Genomic DNA, 22,129 nt, shown 5'->3' on the forward strand with positions numbered 1-22,129 from the left:
AAAATCATTTTGCAGACTGCTTAAACTCCATTATTTGAGGTATTAATGAGTCTTTTTTATGAGTCAGATTAATGAGTCTGTAATTAGTCAGATGTCTGTTTCCCGGAGGACTTTTGATATAAATCAGTAAATAAATTTAAATTAAAACATGAAATAAATTATAAAAATATGTCCAAGAATTTCATAGGTAACAAGACTACAGATTCTAGATCACCCTATGGAGGTAATGGTAGCACCCCGATCTTTGATTTCACTTCATTTAAAAAAAAAACAACAAAATGACTTAGTAAAATTTACTTTAAAGTATTTATTTCTGACAGTCAATCAAATTATAAGTGTCCATAGAGTACTATTTTTTATACATTTTCCATCTTTAAGCTTCATTTGTGACAGTTTCACTCATTAACTCAATTCACAACTCTAAAAGCTTACCTTGCATTATCATTGTACTGCATTCAAAGTCATTTCAGCAGACAAAGGCAAAAATGTCTGGCTTTTAAAATGAAAACTAAAGCAGAATTGCTGAGGTAAGTTCACAACCTCGCGATTAAAGAGTTCAGAATGGGTCTAAATGACGTCAAACCTATTTCAGTACAAATTAAATGCGTTAAATCCTTACAGCCTTATGTTTTTCCTACCTAACTCAGGGCAAATGTTCACAGCACACACCACTCTAAATCTACAATGTGGTATGGATGATTCACTGGTTATTACACAGGCTGTATGTTTCAATAAATACTACAGCCTAAAAAGTGGCCAGCGACTACAGAGACAACAACCCAAAACTGGTCACAGCATTTCAACCTATCAAAAATGGCTTGGTTTGGGTTGCTATGACCACAAGCTGGTGGTTTAATCCTGACACCTTTAGCTTACACACTGAAGCTAGGCTGGAAACTTTCAGTGGTCTAAAAAGGTTCTTTTCATGTTCACAAGAGCATGCAAGAGTCCAATCAGTCAATTATTGTATAAAAGAAATACCACAAATACTACAAACAGCTCATTCTGGTTGATTAAACATTGCCTGCAGCACCTAGATTCAAATTTCTGTATTTTTTCCATGTGTAATAGTTTTATTCTTGTACTCAATTATAAGAAAAGATTTTGTAGTAGAAAAAAAGAACTTTTGGTGTCCAGCACCAAACATGTCCTTGTCCTGAAGCCTTCTCCATATCAGTTAGTGTAGGTGATTTCATGGGCATGAATGAATGTGACTGAAAGGAACATGTCAGCACCTGTCTACATATGCATGGTGCTATACAGAGGTATGGAAATACACATCATCTGCATAGTACACCACTGGAAGTCTATTATACCCATTAGCATGCATGCTACCTTTTTAGTCTTAGTCAGATATGCAAGGGATAAACACATGAGAAGCAAGGGAAAAACACATCTCTAAACGGGTCAGAACGTTCTGGCCCCAAGCGAGTGGCCAGCGTACTGCCGCGTGTTTTAGTGTGAGACCGTAGTGAGAGTGGGCATTAACACAGAATAAGAGGGAGTGGTGCTCTGCATGAAGAGAACACTGAGTGATCAGGCATCAAACCCTTGGTTATTCGCTTGTGTTTGTGCGTGTGTGTGTGTAAAGAGATTAAAGAAGGGAGACAGAGAGAGAGAGAGAGAGAGAGAGAGAGAGAGAGAGAGATTGTGAGTTTAAATGGGGTATGCTTGTCCCTTTATTTAGAGGTGTTCGTAAGGTCACTTAAGTGTCTATTTGAGGGAGGGAGGGCTGCAGATGTATGAGAGAAGGGGGGAGCAAAAAGGGGGCGTGTTATTTAGAGGAGGCGGGCATGTTGATTGACATGGTGCGCCGGGCGTTGGTCACCTGACGCTGCTGGGACAGGAAGGACTGCCCAGGGGGCGCCAGAGAGTTCGAACGCCCAGTCAGCCGTGAATCGATCGCCATCTTCTGAAAACTCAAGCTCTGTGGGAGTGGGGGGGGGTTTAAAGTGTGAAAGTACGCCATTATCCTCTGAAAAGGCTTTCAACAAAGGTTTCTCCTTACCTTATTGTACCAGGCAGTAACAATGAGCTTCTCCTCATACTCCCTCAGTTTGGCCTGCTCACATTCTTTCTGTGGACAAGAGAGAGCCAGAATGAAAAAGGGAGAGAGATTATGGGCAGAGTGAGAGATTAAATCCTGCAGAGAGAGAGACAATGCTGAAGCAACACCTCCAAAGCAACGATTCTCCTCTCCTTCTCTGAGAGCAGGATCTTCAGAGACTGGATCTCAGCTGAGGCTGGGTTGAGTTTTGGGTCCAGTGCCCGGATCACCTGACACGCACAAACAGTTTCATTTGAGAAAGAGCCATACAGTTTCATTTGAGAAAATGTTACTGATAACTACATATTCATGTTTCTTAACCACCTAACTGCAACTATACCATATAACATAAGACTTCCTGAAAGCCCTTGTGAGCATTCTCACTGCAACAACCGAAATCTCTGTGGATGGACATGTCAGTGAGTGCATGCTCAAATCAAACGCCATGCAGGAGAGATGACATCAGTGCCTTCACAAGTATTATTCACTGTATAAAGTTAGGTGCCATCCAAGGAAACCCAGGAAACGGCACGGCGCTATGGGACTTCAGCGTTCAGAGCGGTGAAATAACGAACAGAATGCAGGTATGCGGACATGTTAGAGGTAGAACGAGCAGGACAGCGCCCTCTTGTGGCAAACACAGAGAACAACGAAAAATTAACACAGATCACAAATCTTTGCGTTCCTCGATGCACAGAAGAAACACTGCTACTCCGTTTGCCAGTGCTGCAGCCCAGCGAAGCACACACACGCGTAATTACATTGCGCGCTTTCTCCAGGTACATCTTGTATCTCTCCTCCATTGCTTTCATGTCGTCGTCTTTCTTCTTCAGAGCAGCCGTCAGCTCCTCCAGCTTCAGGGCTGGAAAAGCAAGTGAGAGAGCAACTTCAGCCTCGTTCCTCAGATCAGCACAAGGAGCAGGAGCCTCAATCCTAAGATCATTACACTAGAACAACGAATTCTGAAAGAAGCTACAGTGTTTTTATCTACAACGTGTTGATATCCACTGCGGGTTTTTACCAACAGACAGCTGAAACAAGAGTGTCGCCTGATTCAAGAGTGAGACCACAGCTGAGGACCATAAAATGAAGAGTACTTAATCAAAGGTCAAGGGTCAGGTCAGGCTGTAGGCTCACATGTTTGGGTGCCGTCAGGCTGAAGGTCATCGAGAAGCTCCTTCTTCTTCATGATCTCATCTTGGGCTTCATTAAGTTGCACCCTGTGTGAACACAAACCAAATAAACCACATAAGACTAGTTCACATACGAACAGTGTAAAAGAAAAATGTATAAAGATCAGAAAAATGTAAAGTAAAATTCAAAAGATTCAAGCAAACCAAAACAAATTTCCATTTTCCATTTCCAATTTTCCATTTCCAATTTCCATTAAAATTTTAAATGCAATACTAAGGTAGAATAAAGTGTTGCAGAAGTAATCTTAGTTCCCAATTATAGGCATAAGAGTACAAATGTTTCTAGCTTGCATTTTACAATGGCTACAATAGGGTCACATCTAAGTTCTCCTGAACTTTGGTTCCAGCTGAATGTAACAGAAGAACAGTAGCGAAGTAGAGAAACAGTACACACAACACATTTCATTTCAGGTACCACACAAGATGCTATAAAAGAAGATTGCCTGCACATGAAATTGAACGAAGAAGGATTTGCCAAAACCGCCCAAGAACTAGAACTAGCCTGTAAACTAGAGTTTACAATCAGACAGCATGCTAAATGTGTGCAAGTCTAAGCCCATACATTCTGTTTAGTGTGCTGGAGATGTCTCTCATGTTACTCAAAGCTGTCATGGCTGTAATATACTTGCTTGATAAATCGGTCTAATTGCAAAATAAAATTAAAATGTCAAACTCACATATGAGCATCCAGCTTCCTCCTCAGGTGAGACTACAAAGGAAAGAAGCAGGTAAAGCAGGGGTGTAAGAGCACACGGAGACACACGGTGTGTACAGGAAGGGAGACGTGCAGCAGGATGTTGTCTGTGTTGGTGTCACTCACGTCCTCAGCTTTGGTTCCCTGGGTCTGGAGGGCTTTCTGCAAGTCTTCTACCTGCTGCTGCAGTTCACTGACCCTCTCTCTGTCCAGCCTGTAAGAACACGAGCACACACACACACACACACACACAATTAAAGTTTCTCACTGATACTCTGTTCAAACTGCAAGAAGAGAAATGTACACACAGTTGCAATTAGGGCTGCCACAAACGATTTTTCTAGTCGACAAATCACCGACTAATTATTATGTTAATTGAATATAAAACATACAGCTTACCGCACTAGAAAGCAGCTGCTATTATATAACCATCATTAGATTTCAGCTTTATGTAAAAAAATTAAATAAAAACAATTTATATCATAGTTCATTAAACCTTTAATGAAATATGCAGCTTGTTGCAACAAACAATTATTAAAATAAGGTTTAAGGCACTGGCTTAAACAACACAAAAATAAATACATTAATAAAGAATTTTAGTTTTTTTTTTTAGGTTTTTCTTTCTTTCATTTGTCTCTGGCATCAAACTGAGCTACATTTAAATCAAATTAGGTAGGTCCCTGAAACTAAGGAATTATTCACAAAAATAAAGTTTTGGTCTCACTGACGTTACAGAAAACACATGAATGCGTGCTAAGGCTAATGAAACAAATCACCATCGCTAATATTAACTTTTACATCTATCAAGATGAGTAAGTACTAAGTTAACGCTCTGTTTATGCTCATTTTAGCAGCTACCTAAAATTGTGACATTGGCTCTGTTCGAAATAGCCTACTACATACTGGATACTGCACTCAGTATATACTGGATACTGCATACTGGTCCTCGTAGTAGTATGCAGTATAGTTTCCAGTATGCGACAAAAGCAAAGCATACTACGGGGTCACGTGAATATAGCGTTGCATGATGGGATGCAGTACACCATGAAGATAGCTCTGTTCGTGTACTGGAATATTTTGCGGAAGTAGTAGGTCATCCGGGTATGTTTCGCATACTGGAAAAATTCATTTTGGTCACATACTGCATACGGCATACTGATTTGGGGCTCGATCAGTATGCCAGTAGTATGTAGTAGGTTATTTCGAACAGAGCCTCAGTCACCATCAGCCACAACATGCTCCCTTTTCAGGTGCTCGTGCATCGCGGTTGTGCTGCCGTGGAAGGAAAGTTCTCCCTTGCAGATATTGCATTGCACGCGTTTCTCTTTCATTTTCTTAAAGTGATCCCACACTTTTGAGTTCCGTAGCCGGGTAGCCATGATACCAGAACCTGTCTGTATAACGTCCTGGGATGTCTACTGCCTACCTCGATTTCCACTACTGCGCATGTGCGTCAAGAACAGAAAGGCAGATGCAACAGTGGAAACTGCCGCAGTAGTTTGGAGAGAAAAAAGTAAAAAAAAACAAAACAAAACAAAAACGATGAATCGACTATTAAATTAGTCGTCGATAGTCAACATAATCGTGACTAGTTGACTAATCATGGCAGCCCTAGTTGCAAGCATAATAAAAAGTCTCTTTCCAGTGCAGTTAAGGACAGAGTTATAATGCAGTTGTAAAGCAAAGTGTTAGTTTATGTCATTATTAGACATTCATCACTGTGGTAGTCCTGGGAGCTGCATGGGTTAGAGCGCTGTGGCGTGTGCAGCGCAGCACCTGTTCACCTGTTTACTTTTTCAGCTCTTCAGCTGTTTACTTTTTCAGCTCTTCACTTTTTCAGCTGTTCAGCTGTTCACCTGTTCTCTGTGTCGAGCTCGCTGCGTTCCCGTCGTGACTGTTCCAGCTGTTCCTGCAGCTCTGCCATTCGCTGGTTCTCAAAGTCGTCCTGCTGCACACGCAGCATCTTATTCTCATGCTGCAAACGGATGAACTTCTCCCTACACACACACACACACACACACAGTGTGAAACAGTTACTTTTTATTAAAGCTGGAAAAAATTAACTTAAAATTAACAACAACATACCACACTATAAAACTTACCACACATACCAAAAAAACATACAGCACACACACACACACTGACACATAAAACTCTCTCTCACACACACACACACACACACACACACACACACACACACACACACACACACACACACACACACACACACACACACACACACACACACACACACACACACACACACAACCTGAATTCACTGGGCAACATCTCAGCTGCCAAGTTGTCATGGCTCAGGCTCCCAGTCTTATACATTCCTGTAGTTCAGAAACAAAAACAGAAGGTGAGAAGCTAATTGGAAGCCACATCACTGTGGTTCATCATATGTTATTACCATAAAACCTAATTCAACATGTCATCACAGGGTTTTTCCTTTAAAACACCCATAACTTTGCATGGTAGTGTTTAAAAGTGTTTGTTTGTGTGCTAGTTATGCTAATTGTGCCATTTGCACTCTGGAAAATTGTGCTGTTTTGATGTTTTTCAACAGGGATGTTTTTCAACATGAAAGATTATTACTGGGAACTATCATGTAATAACAGTGTACCTGCTTGGAGAAGCTGATCTTGTTGAGCTTGTGTACATCGGAGCTCCTCATTGGTCTCTTTCAGAGAGTCACGCTCAATGATGATTCGCTGACAGATTTAACACCACAAAACAGACACATAAAATCAGACAGGGGCAGGATGATCAGATGAAGTCTGTGTATGTAATATCCTTTTTTTTTTGTCGGTGTCTGCAGGCATCTGTGCGTGTGTATGTGTGTATCCTCAAACCTCTTTCTCCTTCAATAGAGCCTCATGCTTCTCCTGAAACTTCTTCATCTCAAAAGCCAGATTATCAGCCCTCCGTGTCTGCTCGGACAACTTCCTGTGAAGTTCCTGAACCTGACACAGAAGCACAAGCGCTCCATCATTTGCATGGATGCGAACAACCCTCACGTGCGTCACGTGCGAGTGTGCCGACCAGCCGGGCACCGCTACCTGTCTCTTGTAGGTCTCCAGCTGGGCACGTGCGGCGTTGGCCTTGCGAAGCTCCTCCTCCAGGCTGACCGTGTTCTGCATGTAGCTCATATTCCTGTCCTCCAGGTCCCTGACCTGCCGCCGCAGGTCACTTAGGTCTTCTAGCTTCTTACGGTACGTCTCCACAGAGGCTTCCAGCTTCACCGCCCGGTCGGAACAGCTCCTGCAATTGCGCAAACACACTTGCACATATATCTATATTTGCACAAATATCTATACTTGCACAAATATCTATAATTACTCATTTATCTGCTTTTAATCACTGTCAGTGGCATGTTCTCTTGAGGGCGAGGGCGTTTGTGTATCTGGGGGTTCTATGTTTGCTTTTGTTTGTTTGTATTGTCATCTCTGGTAAGTGTTCAATTGTCTCTATTGAATATAGATTGTAATATCCTGTTATTAAAGGACTACGTGTTATATCTGTGTTAGGAATGTGTGTAGTTGAAGAAAGAAACAAACAAAAAAAAAACCCAAAAGCACTTTCAATAAACCAGACAAGACGGTTGCTACTGGCGACACCCCGGCCCACAACAATGCTGAGGTGGAAGTGCATTTTGGAGCTGCCTTGGTATCTTGGTAACCGGAGATTGTTAAACACTAGATTACTAGAGCATAATTGCATTGTTAGCAACCAGAACCAAAAGCTTCTTGATGAGGTGTGTGTGGCGCGGTCAGGCAGACCTGAGAACGTCCAGCTCGTCCCTGAGCAAGCGCGACTCCTCGGTCAAGCTGGTGAGCTCGTCGTTACGATGTTGAAGTTCCACCAGCTGCTTCTCCAGCTCCTCACAGTGGATACGGTAGTCATCCTTGCCCGCTTCCAGTCTGACACACACACACACACACACACACACACACACACACACACACACACACACACACACACAGTCACCAAAGCAACAGTGTGAATAGCAGTTTGCACACATAGTCATGTGACAGGCTTTTACAGCATCTGGCTGAGCCACAGCCCACAGCGTAGCCTTACACACTGGGGACACCCATCCCATCCCTAACCCTGACCCTAACCCTAACCCTAACCCTGACCCTAACCCATCCCATCCCTATAATACCTGAAGTTCTCCTCCTGAAGCTGCTCGATCTGCAGCTGAAGCAGGCTGTGCTTCTTCCCCGTCGAGGTGTTTGGATCACCAAACGAGTCCAGCTGACTGGCTCGATCGGTCAGGAGATCGTTCTCCGCCAGCAGGCTGTTCCGTTCCTCCTGCAGCACGGTCACCTGCTCGCAGGGTCAGAGGTTAAAGTGGGCAGAGTTAATACTAGTCCCTATTAATGCATCTTGTGTTTGAAAACAGATATAATTTTTTTCTTGGGAGGAGCCAGTATTGTTTTTGAACATCACCTTTAATGACCATTATTGGTTGATAGTATTTTAGCGAGATTTACTCTAAATAATCTTTTTTATCACATATTAAATTCAAGGGACAAACTATGCACATGTTAATGTTAAACATTTATATATTGCACAAGGCCACATGGCTGTGTATCACCGTAAAGCTTTAATTAGCACAATTGCATGAACTGGAAGAATGTTTAGAGAGATTTTAAAAACATTTCAGCAACGGTTTGTCACAACAACACAGCAAGTGCATCAGAATTAGCTGAAGTTAAGTACTGAGTGAACCATAACCCTTCAATGCCAGGGTGGAATTTCAGAGTAGCGTTGTCGCAACAGACAGCCCCAGCTCGGGTTTGGTAAGTAATTTCCCAGTGTCCACTGCGACGGGGGTTAGCGTGTTTGGTTAGCGCGAGGCTTTAGTAAGGCGTTGGTTAGGCTCTGCAATCATGCAGCCATTTGGACTTACCTCTCAGTCACCATGGAAACGTTTACACTCAATCTGTCAAGAATCAGTGCCAACAGTGGATCAGTTCCCATCAGCAGGAAGACAGGATTACAGAGGACCTTAAACTGCCTTCCAGATTGTTCCACTGCCAGCACTACACATAACCTCATGTTTTGCAATTCTGTGCAGAGAAAATCTTACAAGATGAATAATATCTGCAAGAGGGCAAGATGCAAATGAAATCAGACGGACTCCTGTCAGCTCAGTCACTGCGGGCTCTGGTAGCATTACCAGTCACTGCTGGCTCTGATAACACGACCAGTCACTGCAAGCTCTGATAACACGACCAGTCACTGCCAGGGGCGGACTGGGGAGAAAAAGTGGCCCGGGAGTTCCTGACAGACTGGCCCACTATATATATACAGTAGCGGACTTAGCAATTTGGGGGCTCAAGGCGAATTTAGCTAGGGGGCCCATCAACATTAATATGCGAGAAATAAGTCAGCTAGTCAGGGGGCCCCTACAGTGGGCTGCAGTGGGAGGGGCCCAAGGCAGTTGCCTAGCAACGCCTCTATGCAAAGACCGCCTCTGTATATATATATATATATATATATATATATATATATATATATATACACACACACATATGTGTGTGTGTGTGTGTGTGTGTGTGTGCATACTGTATATGAATCTATACATGGCACGTAGTGTATATGACGGCGTTTATTGTCATATGAACAATATTAATTCCAGCAATAATATGATTACAAAGCCACATGGCTTTTAAATAGTCCACCATAAGACCACCAAACAAGTTGTTAAATAGTCCACCATAAGACCACCAAACAAGTTGTTTTATGCAAAGTGCATCCTAAAGAACAACCTACAACTCTAACGTGGGTATTTCTTCCTCTTACCTATTTGTGGTGGTTAGTTTTAATCTAAGAATTTCAATAGCTTTAAAAAAAAACAGTGCACAGTGCTCTGCCTTGAAGACCGCCACTTGCGTCCGTGTTAACCGTGTTAAGGTCATTTGCCTTAGACGTTGCAGAGGCGACAGCAGTACATTTAAAATAACATGTTATCTACAATTTAAACTGCTGTATGTTTTCGTAGTCCGGCCCGGATTTTCTGGGACAAGTTGGTTTTTTTCTGATCTCCGCTGCACACCGTCAGCCCACATCAGCTGGCCCAGTCCGTTCATGTGTTTACAGGCTCAGTCCGCGGCCGCGCTGAGCAGGTTTGCCTGACTGGAGCGGGGGAGGTAATAGACACCGTTATAACAGCAGCGTGACTACGGGCCGGGGCCGCAGTGCGCGGCAGTGGCTCCTCCACGGGCTTAGTTAAACCACCGGCGGCCAGCGGCCCGGCGGCCCACCGGCCCACTAACCCGTCGGCCCACCGGGGAAATCCCCGGTAGCAATGTATGCCAGTCCGCCCCTGGTCACTGCAAGCTCTGATAACACGACCAGTCACTGCAAGCTCTGATAAAATTGTAAATATCAACACTATTATATTAACGCTATTAACTGATCAAATCATAAGATCCTAATTATAATGTGCATGGCATGTCTTAGTGATGTATATGACAACTATGACAGAGTAATACCCTGCCAAGTCATGAGAGGAAACAAATGAAATGACCTCACACTGGATTACCTTCAAATACTAAATGCACTCTGGATTCACCTGGCCCAGTACTGAACCCACACTGGGTTCACCTGGCCCAGTACTGAACCCACCACTGGGTTCACCTGGCCCAGTACTGAACCCACCACTGGGTTCACCTGGCCCAGTACTGAACTCACCACTGTGCTCACCTGGCCCAGTACTGAACTCACCACTGGGTTCACCTGGCCCAGTACTGAACCCACCACTGGGTTCACCTGGTTCACCTGGCTCAGTACTGAACCCACCACTGGGTTCACCTGGCCCAGTACTGAACCCACCACTGGGTTCACCTGGCCCAGTACTGAACCCACCACTGGGTTCACCTGGCCCAGTACTGAACCCACCACTGAGTTCACCTGGCCCAGTACTGAACCCACCACTGAGTTCACCTGGCCCAGTACTGAACCCACACTGGGTTCACCTGGACCAGTACTGAACCCACACTGGGTTCACCTGGCCCAGTACTGAACCCACACAGGTTTCACCTGGCCCAGTACTGAACCCACACAGGTTTCACCTGACCCAGTACTGAACCCACACTGTGTTGACTTCTCAGAGTTCTGCAGATGCTTGAGCTTCTTGTCATTGTCACCATGTTCAGTTCTGTGTGCACTGAATGTCATTGAGGAATGACTGTCGTCAGCAATATACCGCAAGAATTCCTCATCCGTGATGGAGGGAAATAAAAGGAAAAGAAGCTTCGGCAGTAAACACAGCTATTTGGTTACATTTTTTTTACTTACTAATAAAAATACTCTGCCAGTCATGACAGGAAACTAAATCAAACCTAGATCCAGATTTACTAAACCAAACCCATATCTGAACCTGCCACTGGCTTGTGTTGGCGGATTTTACTGAAGCACCACATAATGGCTCTATATCTACACATTAAAGGACATCCAGATTTCCTTCTCCCAATGTGCTGTGCAGCAGGACTCAAGGCAGCAGCGCACGTGTCGGAACAGCAGCGCACGTGTCGGAGCTTCTCACCTGAATGTCCAGTTCCTGGCATCGCTGGGACAGTTCCTCCTTCTCTGCCACCAGCTCGGCCAAGTCCTCCAGAGCTTTCTTCAACTACCACCAGACATATCTGACAGAGTTAGCTAATCTTACAGAAGCTAAGCTAATATGTATACGTATTCCATGTATTCAAACCCCTGTTACAAGTCAAACCTCTTACCTGTTGTTCTACGTCCCCCAGTGACTCAGCTCCAAAATGGGCCATGGACTCTTTGCTCATGAGCTGCATTAGATGTTTAGAAACAGTGAGGTGCAAAATTAGACATCAAGTACAATTAAAACCATTTTGATCACCGCCGAGCTAAAGGGCTTCAGACTGACCTCCTGTATAGCAGTCATCACCACGTGCTGCACAGACTCTTCCAGAGTCATTATGATCTGGATATACTCTAGAAAATAAACATTCACACACAGCCGGATATCGCCCATTAAAATACCGAATCTCCAGGCCTGTTGCAGAGTTGTCTGACCAGAGAGCCCTGGGTAATGAAGAGTGTGGTGAGAAATACATGTACCTTGCTTCCTCTCACATTTGACTGCACAGCCCAGGATGAGCTGCAGGAGGCGCCCCAGTTCCACGGGGTTAGCATGCTCAACCACCTGTGTCAGGTCAGGCAAAGGGAACCCAGAGATCTGCTGATTCAGAACCTGCAGCACAGAGAGAGAAAGGGAGAGAGGGAGAGAGAGAGAGAGAGAGAGAGAGAGAGAGACGGAGAGGGAGAGAGAGAGAGAAAGAGGAGAGAGAGGAAGGAAGTGAAGGAAAGAGATGGAGAGAAAAAGAAAGAGAGAGGGGGAGAGAAAGAAAGAGAGGGAGAGAGAGAAAGAAGAGTGAGAGAGAGAGAGAGAGAGAGAGAAAGAGGGTGAAAAAGAGAAGTCAAACCAAGAGGAGGGGAGCCATCTGCTCTACTGTAAAACAGGAAAAATGAAGCATCAAAATAAAAGTCTGCAAGTATTTTTTTGGTACATTAATGAAAGATGAGCCATAGGAACTGCAATCTTTTAGTCAGCAAGTCTCACAAAGCATCATGTTTCTATAGTGGTTTCAGTAACCCAAGGCAAATATTAATGATGATTTACAAAGGCCTAAAACCTATGAAGCTATAAGCCAATTCATTAACCAAGTCTCAAACCACCTACCTCATTGTAGTAATCAACTATCATCTGCAGGATCTTTTTGAGGTTGTTCATCTGCACAGAAAAGTGCATGAAAATAAACTCTCAGATTATGTTTCAAAATATTCTGGTGCAGTGTAGAGGACACCAGGTTACCTTCAGTCTCATGTTATCTCCTACATCTTCCTTAATGCGTGTGAGCCAGCTCTCACTGAACCAGGAAGGATCTCTAAAAAGAAATATATAGTTTAGTTCACATTTATTAAAAATGCTTCAGTTCAGAGCGGTTCTGATACTATATTCATAAATGATGCATAATTCTGCTGTAGCTTCATTAAGACAAGCTGTAGTCTATGCATGCTGTATTTAAATGACCAGTCATCATCATTATTACCTGACCACAAGCTCTGACGTGACCAGGGACATGTAGTCTAATTACACATGAAAGGCAAAAATATTGAAACAAACAAGCAAACACCACAGACAGCACTAGAATGTGACTATGTTCACAATCTGGTAACATGACCTCACAGACTACCCACAAGGGAGAGGGTGCAGGCAGAGGGTAAGGGTGCAAGAAGAGAGAGACAGAGGGGAGAGGGTGAGGGTGCAGGGAGAGGGTAAGGGTGAGGGTGCAGGGAGAGGGGAGAGGGTGAGGGTGCAGGGAGAGGGAGAGGGGGATGGAGAGGGGGATGGAGAGGGGGATGGAGAGGGGGATGGAGAGGGGGATGGAGAGGGGCAGGGAAGATGAGACGGTATCCAGGAATGGAGAAACGGTTGGATCAACAGAAATGCAGGAATAAAATAATAAAATACCAGAAGACACGGAGCACTCACATCTGGTGTAGAGCCTGTGCCATGGACGCGCCTTTCGTCAGGTCGTCCACCGTCTTACATGGGGCTGCAGTGTTGAAGGTCTGCAGCTGAAGGCAAACATTACAAACAAGCAGTATGTTCATACACCAAGACAGCACTCCAGTACAACTATAATAATCAGTATGTTAATATACTGAGACAGCATACAAATACAACCACAAAGTGTTAGGGATTTACAGTTAACATTTTTAATTAAAGATAAAGAGGAAAAGATTAGAAAGAAGGCCATGGCTTTGTGTGACTTAGCCAAAATATAGAAACTGTTCCTACATACCCTTCTACACCAAGGCCCTTCTACACCAAATCAAAGAATTAACCAGTTCACTGCTAAAGACACATATGTTGATTCTGGAGAATTTCTGATCATGGGAACATGCCATGACTCATCACTGAGACCGCATCACATGCACATATATCATATATTACCTCTGTAATGTTTCATACTACCTCTGTAACGTTTCATACTACCTCTGTAACGTTTGTTGAGATTTTGGGTTTTTGCTTAGCAGGAACATTAGCAACAATATGTTTTGCTTACAAGTAAACTTGATATTAAAGTTAGATATGAATGCTGCATAAGGTGCATTAAGCTACAAAACTATAATCATAATCTGGGGACATTACAAAGATTAAGCAGCATATTAGTGTTCTCTCTGCAAAAGACAAACAGGATGTTCCACAGAATGTGTTAACACCTGTGCAAGTTTACAGAATATGTTTTAAGTTGAAAACAGGTCATCAGCATCTGCAAGACGGAGGCAGAGAGCAAGTGGAAAACGGTGACAAGGTCAGAGCAAGTTCACTGGGGGCAGAATGACAGGCACGTAGTCTGTTTAGAGAAACAGGCAGACAAGTTTTCGGACATAGGGAGATCCCATCGCAGAGCAGAAAGGGTGGGGGCCGATACTCCCCCTTCTACTATAAAGAAGAGGTGAAAACAGTCTGTTTTCAGGCCTACACACAAAGCCACACGAATACCAGAGTAGAAGTAGTTTAGGCTTTTGTTGTGTACTCTCCAGAGATCTCTGTATTTTATCTTGGTTTTTATAAAAGGTTAAAAGACTAAAGACTAGTGATTTTTCCTTTTGCATCAACGAACATGCAGTGCTAGGGAGGAGGAGATCAAAGCACAACACGTTTCACTTAAGAAACATTTTGAGTCAATTAGTTTTATTTACACTTAAAGCCACATCACTTCTTTCCCCAAAATTCTTTCCAACCAATTTATAATATTCAGTATATAGTACACTTTTGTATACGTCACTCATGTACCCCAAACTATATCTATATCTTGCTATTAGTGTATGCATTGTTAGGTGTATAGGAATGCATCTTTGTGTCAGGTGTAGAATTATGTTTAAGCCAGTATTTTATTTGTAAGGTAACAAATGAGCACCATAGGAAATACATGGTGTCTTAGCAGTGCAGTTCTCTGAACAGGTAGATGATGAATAATGAAAATACATTTTCTGCAGGACAAGTATGAAAATGTATGATTTTTCTCTGGATTATCATCATCGTAGAATTCATAGATTATGCATCACCTTGTGTTTTGCCTGTTCAGAGAATGGAGGCACTGATCTATAACCTACTGAAAAAGAACTCTACACAACTAAACTTTATAGCCAACTGAAATGAGACATCATTTAAACATCATAGTGTTCTGAACTTAAGGGGGGCACATACACGCACAGAGACAGGGAGACGGGGGGGGGGGGAGAGAGAGAGAGAGAGAGAGAGAGAGAGACAGAAACAGAGAGAGACAGAGAGAGAGAGAGAGAGAGACAGAAACAGAGAGAGAGAGAGAGAGAAAGAGAGAGAGAGAAGCCATCGCAGGAATGTCATATATTACACATGCTATCTTATACCAGATTAATACACATGGTTGCAATACAGTATCCGAGATATTATCTGTGACTGCAGGTTGCAGGCGGCGTTACACGCATTAAAGTGACTGACATTAATATTGCATATGCGTAACACCCCAGCGAAATGTTTGACTGCACAAGAGAAACACGCCGTACTGAAAACGCTCAACAAATACATAACGGCATCCAGGTTAGTTCGGAAATCTTACTGTTTAAACGTTGTTCATATGTCACGTTTTCGTTTTCTACACGCTACGTTTCTACGTCCGGTTTAGGCTGCCTATAATACTCGGAAGCCGCGGGCAGTGTGCATGATCTTGAGCAGGGAGCCAAGCATCAATTTGTGATATGATCCTGTACTCAGCTAATTGCATCTGTTTGGTACACAATGTCTCGGTGTCGTCTATATTCTTATTTCCTGGATGTTTGGTCTAGTGTGTGAAATATACATGGTACAAGACTACCTGCGCCAGGTAGCGAAATCCTCATTGACTCGTGCTACATGAATAAACGTAGAGCCAGAACAGATCATGCAGGTTAAAAAAAATAAATACAGCTTACCCAAATGATCAGGCTCTCACAGAGCACCGTTTTGTTCAAATCCATTTCTTTCCCGTGACGGTCTGGCATATATATTTTCGTTCACCTGTCAACAAGGCGCTTCCCTTATCCACTGCGTTTGACCTCACCTGGAGGTGTATTTCTTACCATCGACGCGCTCGATACACAAATCTATTATGACTACGCACAAGTAACACCGTAAACTGTTCGTGAATTGACTCGGCGCAGTTTTACGTGCTCTGTTGATTCGGATTGGGGGATTTGACGGGATCAAGAACGCAATAACGAGAGGTGAAACGCCAATGATAATTTGAGTTCAAGATCAGCCACTAGCCAATCACAACGAGGATCTATATTGCTGTACTAAAGAGTGGCATACCGAAGATGAACACTTGACTTAGAATGACTCGTTTTTTAAGGTAAGTAGGATAAGTCAATATGAATCAATAAAGATATTTATTGACCCTGTTTATCTTAAATGTTGAGCCTGTATTTCACACATTTTAAATAATTTCAATATATATATTTCAATATATGATCTGGCATCTGGGCTAAGTCATTTCACTGTATAGGCTAATAAATCCATTATTATCGCAAGACTGTGATTTTCAAACTCCTTACTTTTCATAATAAAAGTCCATACCTGGAATATAGCTTCACAGCACATCTGGAATGTTGAGTTCTTAATTCACTAACAAAATGTATTAACTGGAACCCCGCTGGCAAAGGGGGACAGCTCTGTCCTACGGTGTTCAAGACATCTACAGAGAAAGCGTTAAATGTTAAAAATTATTTCTGTCAAAAGGACATTGTTATGACCTTTGTAGGTTTGCAGGTCTACTTTTACACTGATGTCTTACACATACCCAAAGGTCAGATTAGGAGTTGCTGAAAATAGCCTCTGTGCTTTGGCATCTGCACTGGCATGATGAAATATGGGTTTATGGGGAGAGTCTGACTTCAATAGCAATGACACCGGACTTTTCACTGTGTTTGGCACTGCAGAGGAAAGTGTGACATGTCCCTTGCACTAGGGTCACTGGCATTCGCACTATCAAGGCCTTGATGGATCAATAATTGCTATTTTTAGATTATCTTTTGAGCATAAAAAAGATGAAAGTTAAATATTATCCAGGGAGAAGTGTAGGTTAGAGGCACTATGGTAGATATGTCGTTGGAGGTGGTGGGGAAGGGTGCTCGGCACAGGAGCAGAGAGGTCATTTTAACAGGTCTGTGCAAAAAAGTTATGATGGCCTTGCTTTTGAATTTATGTATTGATGGGATAAAAAAAAAACCAAACAAAAAACACCCAGGTACAGTGTCATTTGAGTACATTTGAGTACACTTCCTAGGCTTTTTGTTTGTTTCATTTTTTGTTCATTGTTGATGCATTTTCAGGTCATTACTACAGAATTTATCACCATATGTATCCACTGGAATCCTTATTCACACTGACCCTTCTGATAAACATAATACAACAGTGCAATAGCAATCTTTTTGACATATAGCTGTCATGTTTTTTAAATGTGGAAAAAATATAAAAATATAAAGAATTTAAAAGTAACGTTAAACAAAAATGAATATTGTCTCTAGAAGAGTGTCATGCACGTTAAGAGGTTTTGTGTGTCTTCCCAGACTCAACGACTTCAGACTTTAATTGCCTTATACTGGTTGACAATTTCATTGTGTTTTCTATATTTCTTTTCTTATTAAAAATACACTCATGATACTTGTTGGTGTATGAAGTGTATTTTAACATGTTACATTCTTCAGATACAGTGACATTGTGACATGTGAGCAAACGTTTGGTAAATGAGGTCGACTTTAGGCCACACCCACTTTGTTTGAGTATGTGTACGAGTACTAAACTTTGACCTTGCGTATGTGGTCACCTGATCAAAATAGAAAAACGAGAAGATGACGGGAAAGGAACCATTTCCTGTATTATTAGTAAGGCAAGAAACTACCCAATCTCCATTTGAACATGTTTCTCCACTCCATATATCAGCATACATACAGTACATTTCATTTTTTCCTATTGATTATATAGTAGGTTATGTGCTATGTGTTACCTTGCACTCAAAAGAGGCATTTTGAGAGGGACTCGACCATTTAGTTAATGATTGACCTGCCTGTCAAATTTATGGTGTACAGTGATGCACTCAGACAACATTTGTTCCTCTCACTGCCCCAGGACACACTTACTGGAATATGCACACCTGTCACAACTTCTACAACAGGTACGTGATTTATTCTACCAGTGGTTCTCATTTCTCCTTTATGACACGAGTGCTTTCTGTACTTCATTTATATGGTTTCTTGCTTACATTCTGCATTTGAATGCTACCTTTTACCATATTAATTAGTTGAACATTTAAATCACACTGGGCACAAAAGTGGTTTTGATTGCACGGTGCCAAATTCATCCACTGTTGTGTGCTTGTGTGAGCAGCCAGACATTAGTGAAGACAGCAGAGTGCTTGTCATCATAACCCATCATACCAAATAACAGATAGCAGAGAGCACCGCCCATGCCTGAAGATCTAAACATATAACAACATGCAGAGATTCAAATAAATGAACCTGAATAATAATCATCATCACTTTTTTTTTTAAGTTTTTATTTTTTCCAAAGGTTTTTTTATCCCATGCTGTTGATACGGCCTATCAGCATGTACCTGCATTATCTGCCATGCGTAATGCTGAGAATGTGCCAATCAGAGATCAGAAGATTCTACACATTATTGTAAAAATATGTGGCATGTTGACTTTCCTAATGTTTTGGTCATTAAGAATTTTATGATATGACATTTTTCTAACATGCAAAATCCGTTTTGTCCCAGGATTGGATTGCTGTGATCACAGTTACTGCTGTACACATGAGTTAGTTGCTCTAACGGTGTGTATTTGACACTTTTGCAGGTCTTCTCTGGTCACACAGCACTCTGGTCATGACCAGGCAGAAGGCCAGCAGGTAAGAAAACATACACTTGCATGCACACATACACACACACACACAAACACAAAGAGGAAGAGACAACTGAGTAGTCTCAGTAATATTACCATTTCCACCAGAGCTAACCCTTTCTCCTGAGGGACACATTCCTGAGGTTCCTTCAACGGTAGTTTTATCCAGGTGTAATGGCCTGGAGGACAACAGGGTCAATTAACTGGAATTAATAAAGAGTTAATTGTTCAGGGATAATCAAACCTGGACCAGGTGTGCATAAAAGGATCAGGGCATTATGTCTTAGATTAACAGGTGTCAGGGGCTTACTGTTCTCTGATGTAAATTCATTATTGTACATACATACATATGAATCATTTTATACTTTATACTATTTAAGACACAGTTTTATAACCCTTGCAGAACTGAACATGTCTAACATGTGCTTGTGCACTTTATAACACTTGATAACCATGACATGTAACCATCAAAGAATGATCAAAACGTTCTGCTTTCCATGTTATACATTCCAATGTCCCGTAAATGTCTCCCTCCCTTGCTTTGCAGGACATGTCTCACTCATGTGCATCTGTAGCTAACAGGGATGTCCACTGTCCAGTCTGCTTACACACATGCGTCTTCCCTGTACAGACCAACTGTGGGCATTTATTCTGTGGTGAGCAGCACATTACATATGACACAGGGCCTGTCGTTCAAACATTCCAACAGTCTGATACAGAGTCATTTTGGGGGATAATCATCGATAAAGTGATTAAAAATTAGGAGGTATCAGGAAAATGGAGGACCCACATATAAAAGTCTAAACTGCCAATCTAACGTAAACTACTGATCTAACGTAAACTACTGCCAGCTGAGATGGTAACACTCAGGCCATTGTAGAGTTTCTCTACTGTGACCTTAGACGGGTGGAGTGAGGGACACCAGATGCAGATGGCCAGTCAGATTGTGTGGGATAGGCTCACATGGCACGGAACCGCCGGATCATGTGACTTCACTGCAAAGCTGCCAGTGGGGTTTAATATATAACTGTTGCCACAGCAACGATGGCATTCACCATAACCTGACACAGATCACGTAACTACTTACTTCAGCCAATAATGACAGGGAGAGAATGACAGAAAGAAAGGGAGAGAGGGGGGGAGAGAGATAGAGAGGGGGAGAGAGAGAGAGATTGGGATGATTACATAATCCACAAATAAGGAAATGCGCAGGTGTGCTGGAAGCATATTACATTTGATATATCTACACTATACAGACAAACAGCAAATCATTGAATTCTAAGATAAAAAATAACAGTTCTCTGTTCCAGACTATTTGAGTTGAAATATTTATCCATCTCACAAAAGTGCTTTATATAAAACTAGAAGATAACCCTATCACACACACACACACACTTCTTCAATCACACTTTCTTCATATAGTGTCAGCTGTCGGGGCACTTATTCTAGGGTGGAAGACACCATCAGCTTTATTTCAAACTGGTAATGGTTATAAACTAATGACATATTTGCATGAAAATAATTCATATGCAGTATGCAAGAACATGAAAATAATAAATGTCAATATTTTCTGTCACTAAAATTACTTAGAATGCCAGCTATTATATACCTATTTTATAACTGACATTCTACTTGGGGTGGGGGGGATCCTCTTGCATTCTTGATAAGTCGTATGACCTCGAGACACATGAAAAAAAAACCTTAACTCAAGGACAGTCCAACACAGACAGTCCAACAGACAGCCTGATAACATCGTCTGCTTCATCTTCATGTCAGCAAAAGAATCGCACTTGTGCTTTTGAACTCTGATCCAAAACGCCAGTATAAAGTTGTTGATGAAACCGTTCACCAAGATGTCTTAAATGTATTAGTTATTAAATACAATGTCCTTCAACTCATACACTATGTTGTGCACACATTATCATTTTGTGTACAAATTATCATTTGTAGTATGGCTTTATATTATCTAAATCAGCCAATAGGTTTTTGGGAAATATTTTTATGATGCAATAAGTTTTTTATTGATGTGAATAATTAATTATGGCCAGGAGTGTTTGTTGACAGTCTCTCTCCTTCTCCAGCTCCTTGTCTTATATCCTATTGGAAGCACGGCTCCTGGCTGGCTGCTATCAGCTGTCCTTTGTGCAGACAAACGGTACGAGGCCACGTACTACGTGACACACCCGTCACACCTCATAGTAATCCTATGGAACCTCACAGGAAACATGAAAATGCATCACGGAGCTGACTCGGTCCTTAATGGTGTACATCACCGCATCATGAGAGACAGCTGTCCAATTCTGTTCTGCACCTGTGATTCGCCTGTGTTGATCCCATCATTTAACTGTTACATGTTGTCTCTTCCAGGTGAATGTGATGTATGGTCTATTTCACGAGAGCACGACAGACAGGACACAGAGCGAGGTGCTGGGTCACATCAGAGACTACAACAAGCGCTACTCTGGGACTCCGCGCAGGGTGAGCTCCCAGTACAGCAGGTCGTCCTGTCTGCGGGGTACCGACAGATCTGGTTCCTCTCTTTTCTTACGGCCACATCCACTGGGACTATGACTGCATCCACACTGCATGCCCTCTCAGCACCACACCCTCCTCCTCAGCCAGAGAGAACAATGACCCTGTTTATTGGTAGAAAGCATGAACCTCCTGGAGAGGGAGGATGTTTTACCACACTAACGGATTATGAGGTAATCTGAAATAGGTGTCTTACACGCTTCCTTCCTCCTCCCCAGGTGAGTGATTACCTGAGCGACGCCCCTCTCCTGCTGCCAATCCTGTTCCGGGCTGTGGGGAACATAGGTGGTCTGGTTTGGCTCTTCCTGCTCAGGGTGGCCCTGTGCGGCTTCGGGGCGGCTGCATCCCTGGTCTCCCCATTGGGAGCTGTGCCTGGGCCCTTCAGCGGCACACTGGAGCTCCTAGACGACCTGCTGGTGGTCTTCCTACTCCTCATCTCCATTATTAACATCCAGCAGATGGCGCCAGAGAGAGCCACTAGGACACATGGGATACTTACAAACACGCTATAAAAAATGGGGGACAAAGGACAGTGGCAATCTGATAAGCACATAGCGAGAACTCCGCGAGCAGGCCAAGCAGGGAAGTGGAAATAGATCTGACCACTGCACAGCAAAGTCAGGTGAAGGAGAGACTTTGTGGAACGTAAGGTCTGTCCAGGAGAACGCTGGTAAAAGATGTCACAGCTGT

At 42.7% G+C, this 22,129-nt stretch overlaps 2 protein-coding genes across 4 annotated transcripts; one reads left to right on the forward strand and one right to left on the reverse strand.

The window, feature by feature from the left end:
- Positions 1 to 287: 287 nt before the first annotated feature.
- hook1 (hook microtubule-tethering protein 1) lies at positions 288 to 16,000 on the reverse strand. Its single transcript, XM_077017183.1, has 22 exons — positions 15,941 to 16,000; positions 13,473 to 13,558; positions 12,792 to 12,864; positions 12,660 to 12,710; positions 12,038 to 12,170; positions 11,844 to 11,911; positions 11,683 to 11,745; positions 11,493 to 11,576; positions 8,103 to 8,266; positions 7,717 to 7,857; positions 6,997 to 7,198; positions 6,790 to 6,900; positions 6,561 to 6,648; positions 6,204 to 6,270; positions 5,791 to 5,931; positions 4,061 to 4,148; positions 3,918 to 3,949; positions 3,185 to 3,267; positions 2,809 to 2,909; positions 2,176 to 2,277; positions 2,009 to 2,077; positions 288 to 1,927 (listed from the first exon to the last, which is right to left on the reverse strand). The coding sequence occupies exons 1-22, from the start codon at positions 15,983 to 15,985 to the stop codon at positions 1,775 to 1,777; spliced, it is 2,145 nt and encodes a 714-aa protein (XP_076873298.1). The 5' UTR covers positions 15,986 to 16,000; the 3' UTR covers positions 288 to 1,774.
- On the forward strand, positions 15,358 to 21,974 carry LOC143523054 (E3 ubiquitin-protein ligase RNF170). Of its 3 annotated transcripts, none has more exons than XM_077017184.1 (7): positions 15,358 to 16,359; positions 18,135 to 18,180; positions 18,863 to 18,914; positions 19,455 to 19,563; positions 20,989 to 21,062; positions 21,275 to 21,385; positions 21,658 to 21,974. In XM_077017184.1, the coding sequence occupies exons 2-7, from the start codon at positions 18,152 to 18,154 to the stop codon at positions 21,949 to 21,951; spliced, it is 669 nt and encodes a 222-aa protein (XP_076873299.1). In that variant the 5' UTR covers positions 15,358 to 16,359; positions 18,135 to 18,151; the 3' UTR covers positions 21,952 to 21,974. The 3 variants fall into 3 exon arrangements, with proteins under 3 accessions (XP_076873299.1, XP_076873302.1, XP_076873300.1); XM_077017187.1 differs by having other exon boundaries at positions 15,358 to 15,569; XM_077017185.1 differs by lacking the exon at positions 15,358 to 16,359 and having other exon boundaries at positions 17,594 to 18,180.
- The last annotated feature ends 155 nt before the right edge of the window (positions 21,975 to 22,129 follow it).

The sequence above is a fragment of the Brachyhypopomus gauderio genome, chromosome 9, assembly GCF_052324685.1.
Source record: "Brachyhypopomus gauderio isolate BG-103 chromosome 9, BGAUD_0.2, whole genome shotgun sequence".
Taxonomy (NCBI): Eukaryota; Metazoa; Chordata; class Actinopteri; order Gymnotiformes; family Hypopomidae; genus Brachyhypopomus; species Brachyhypopomus gauderio.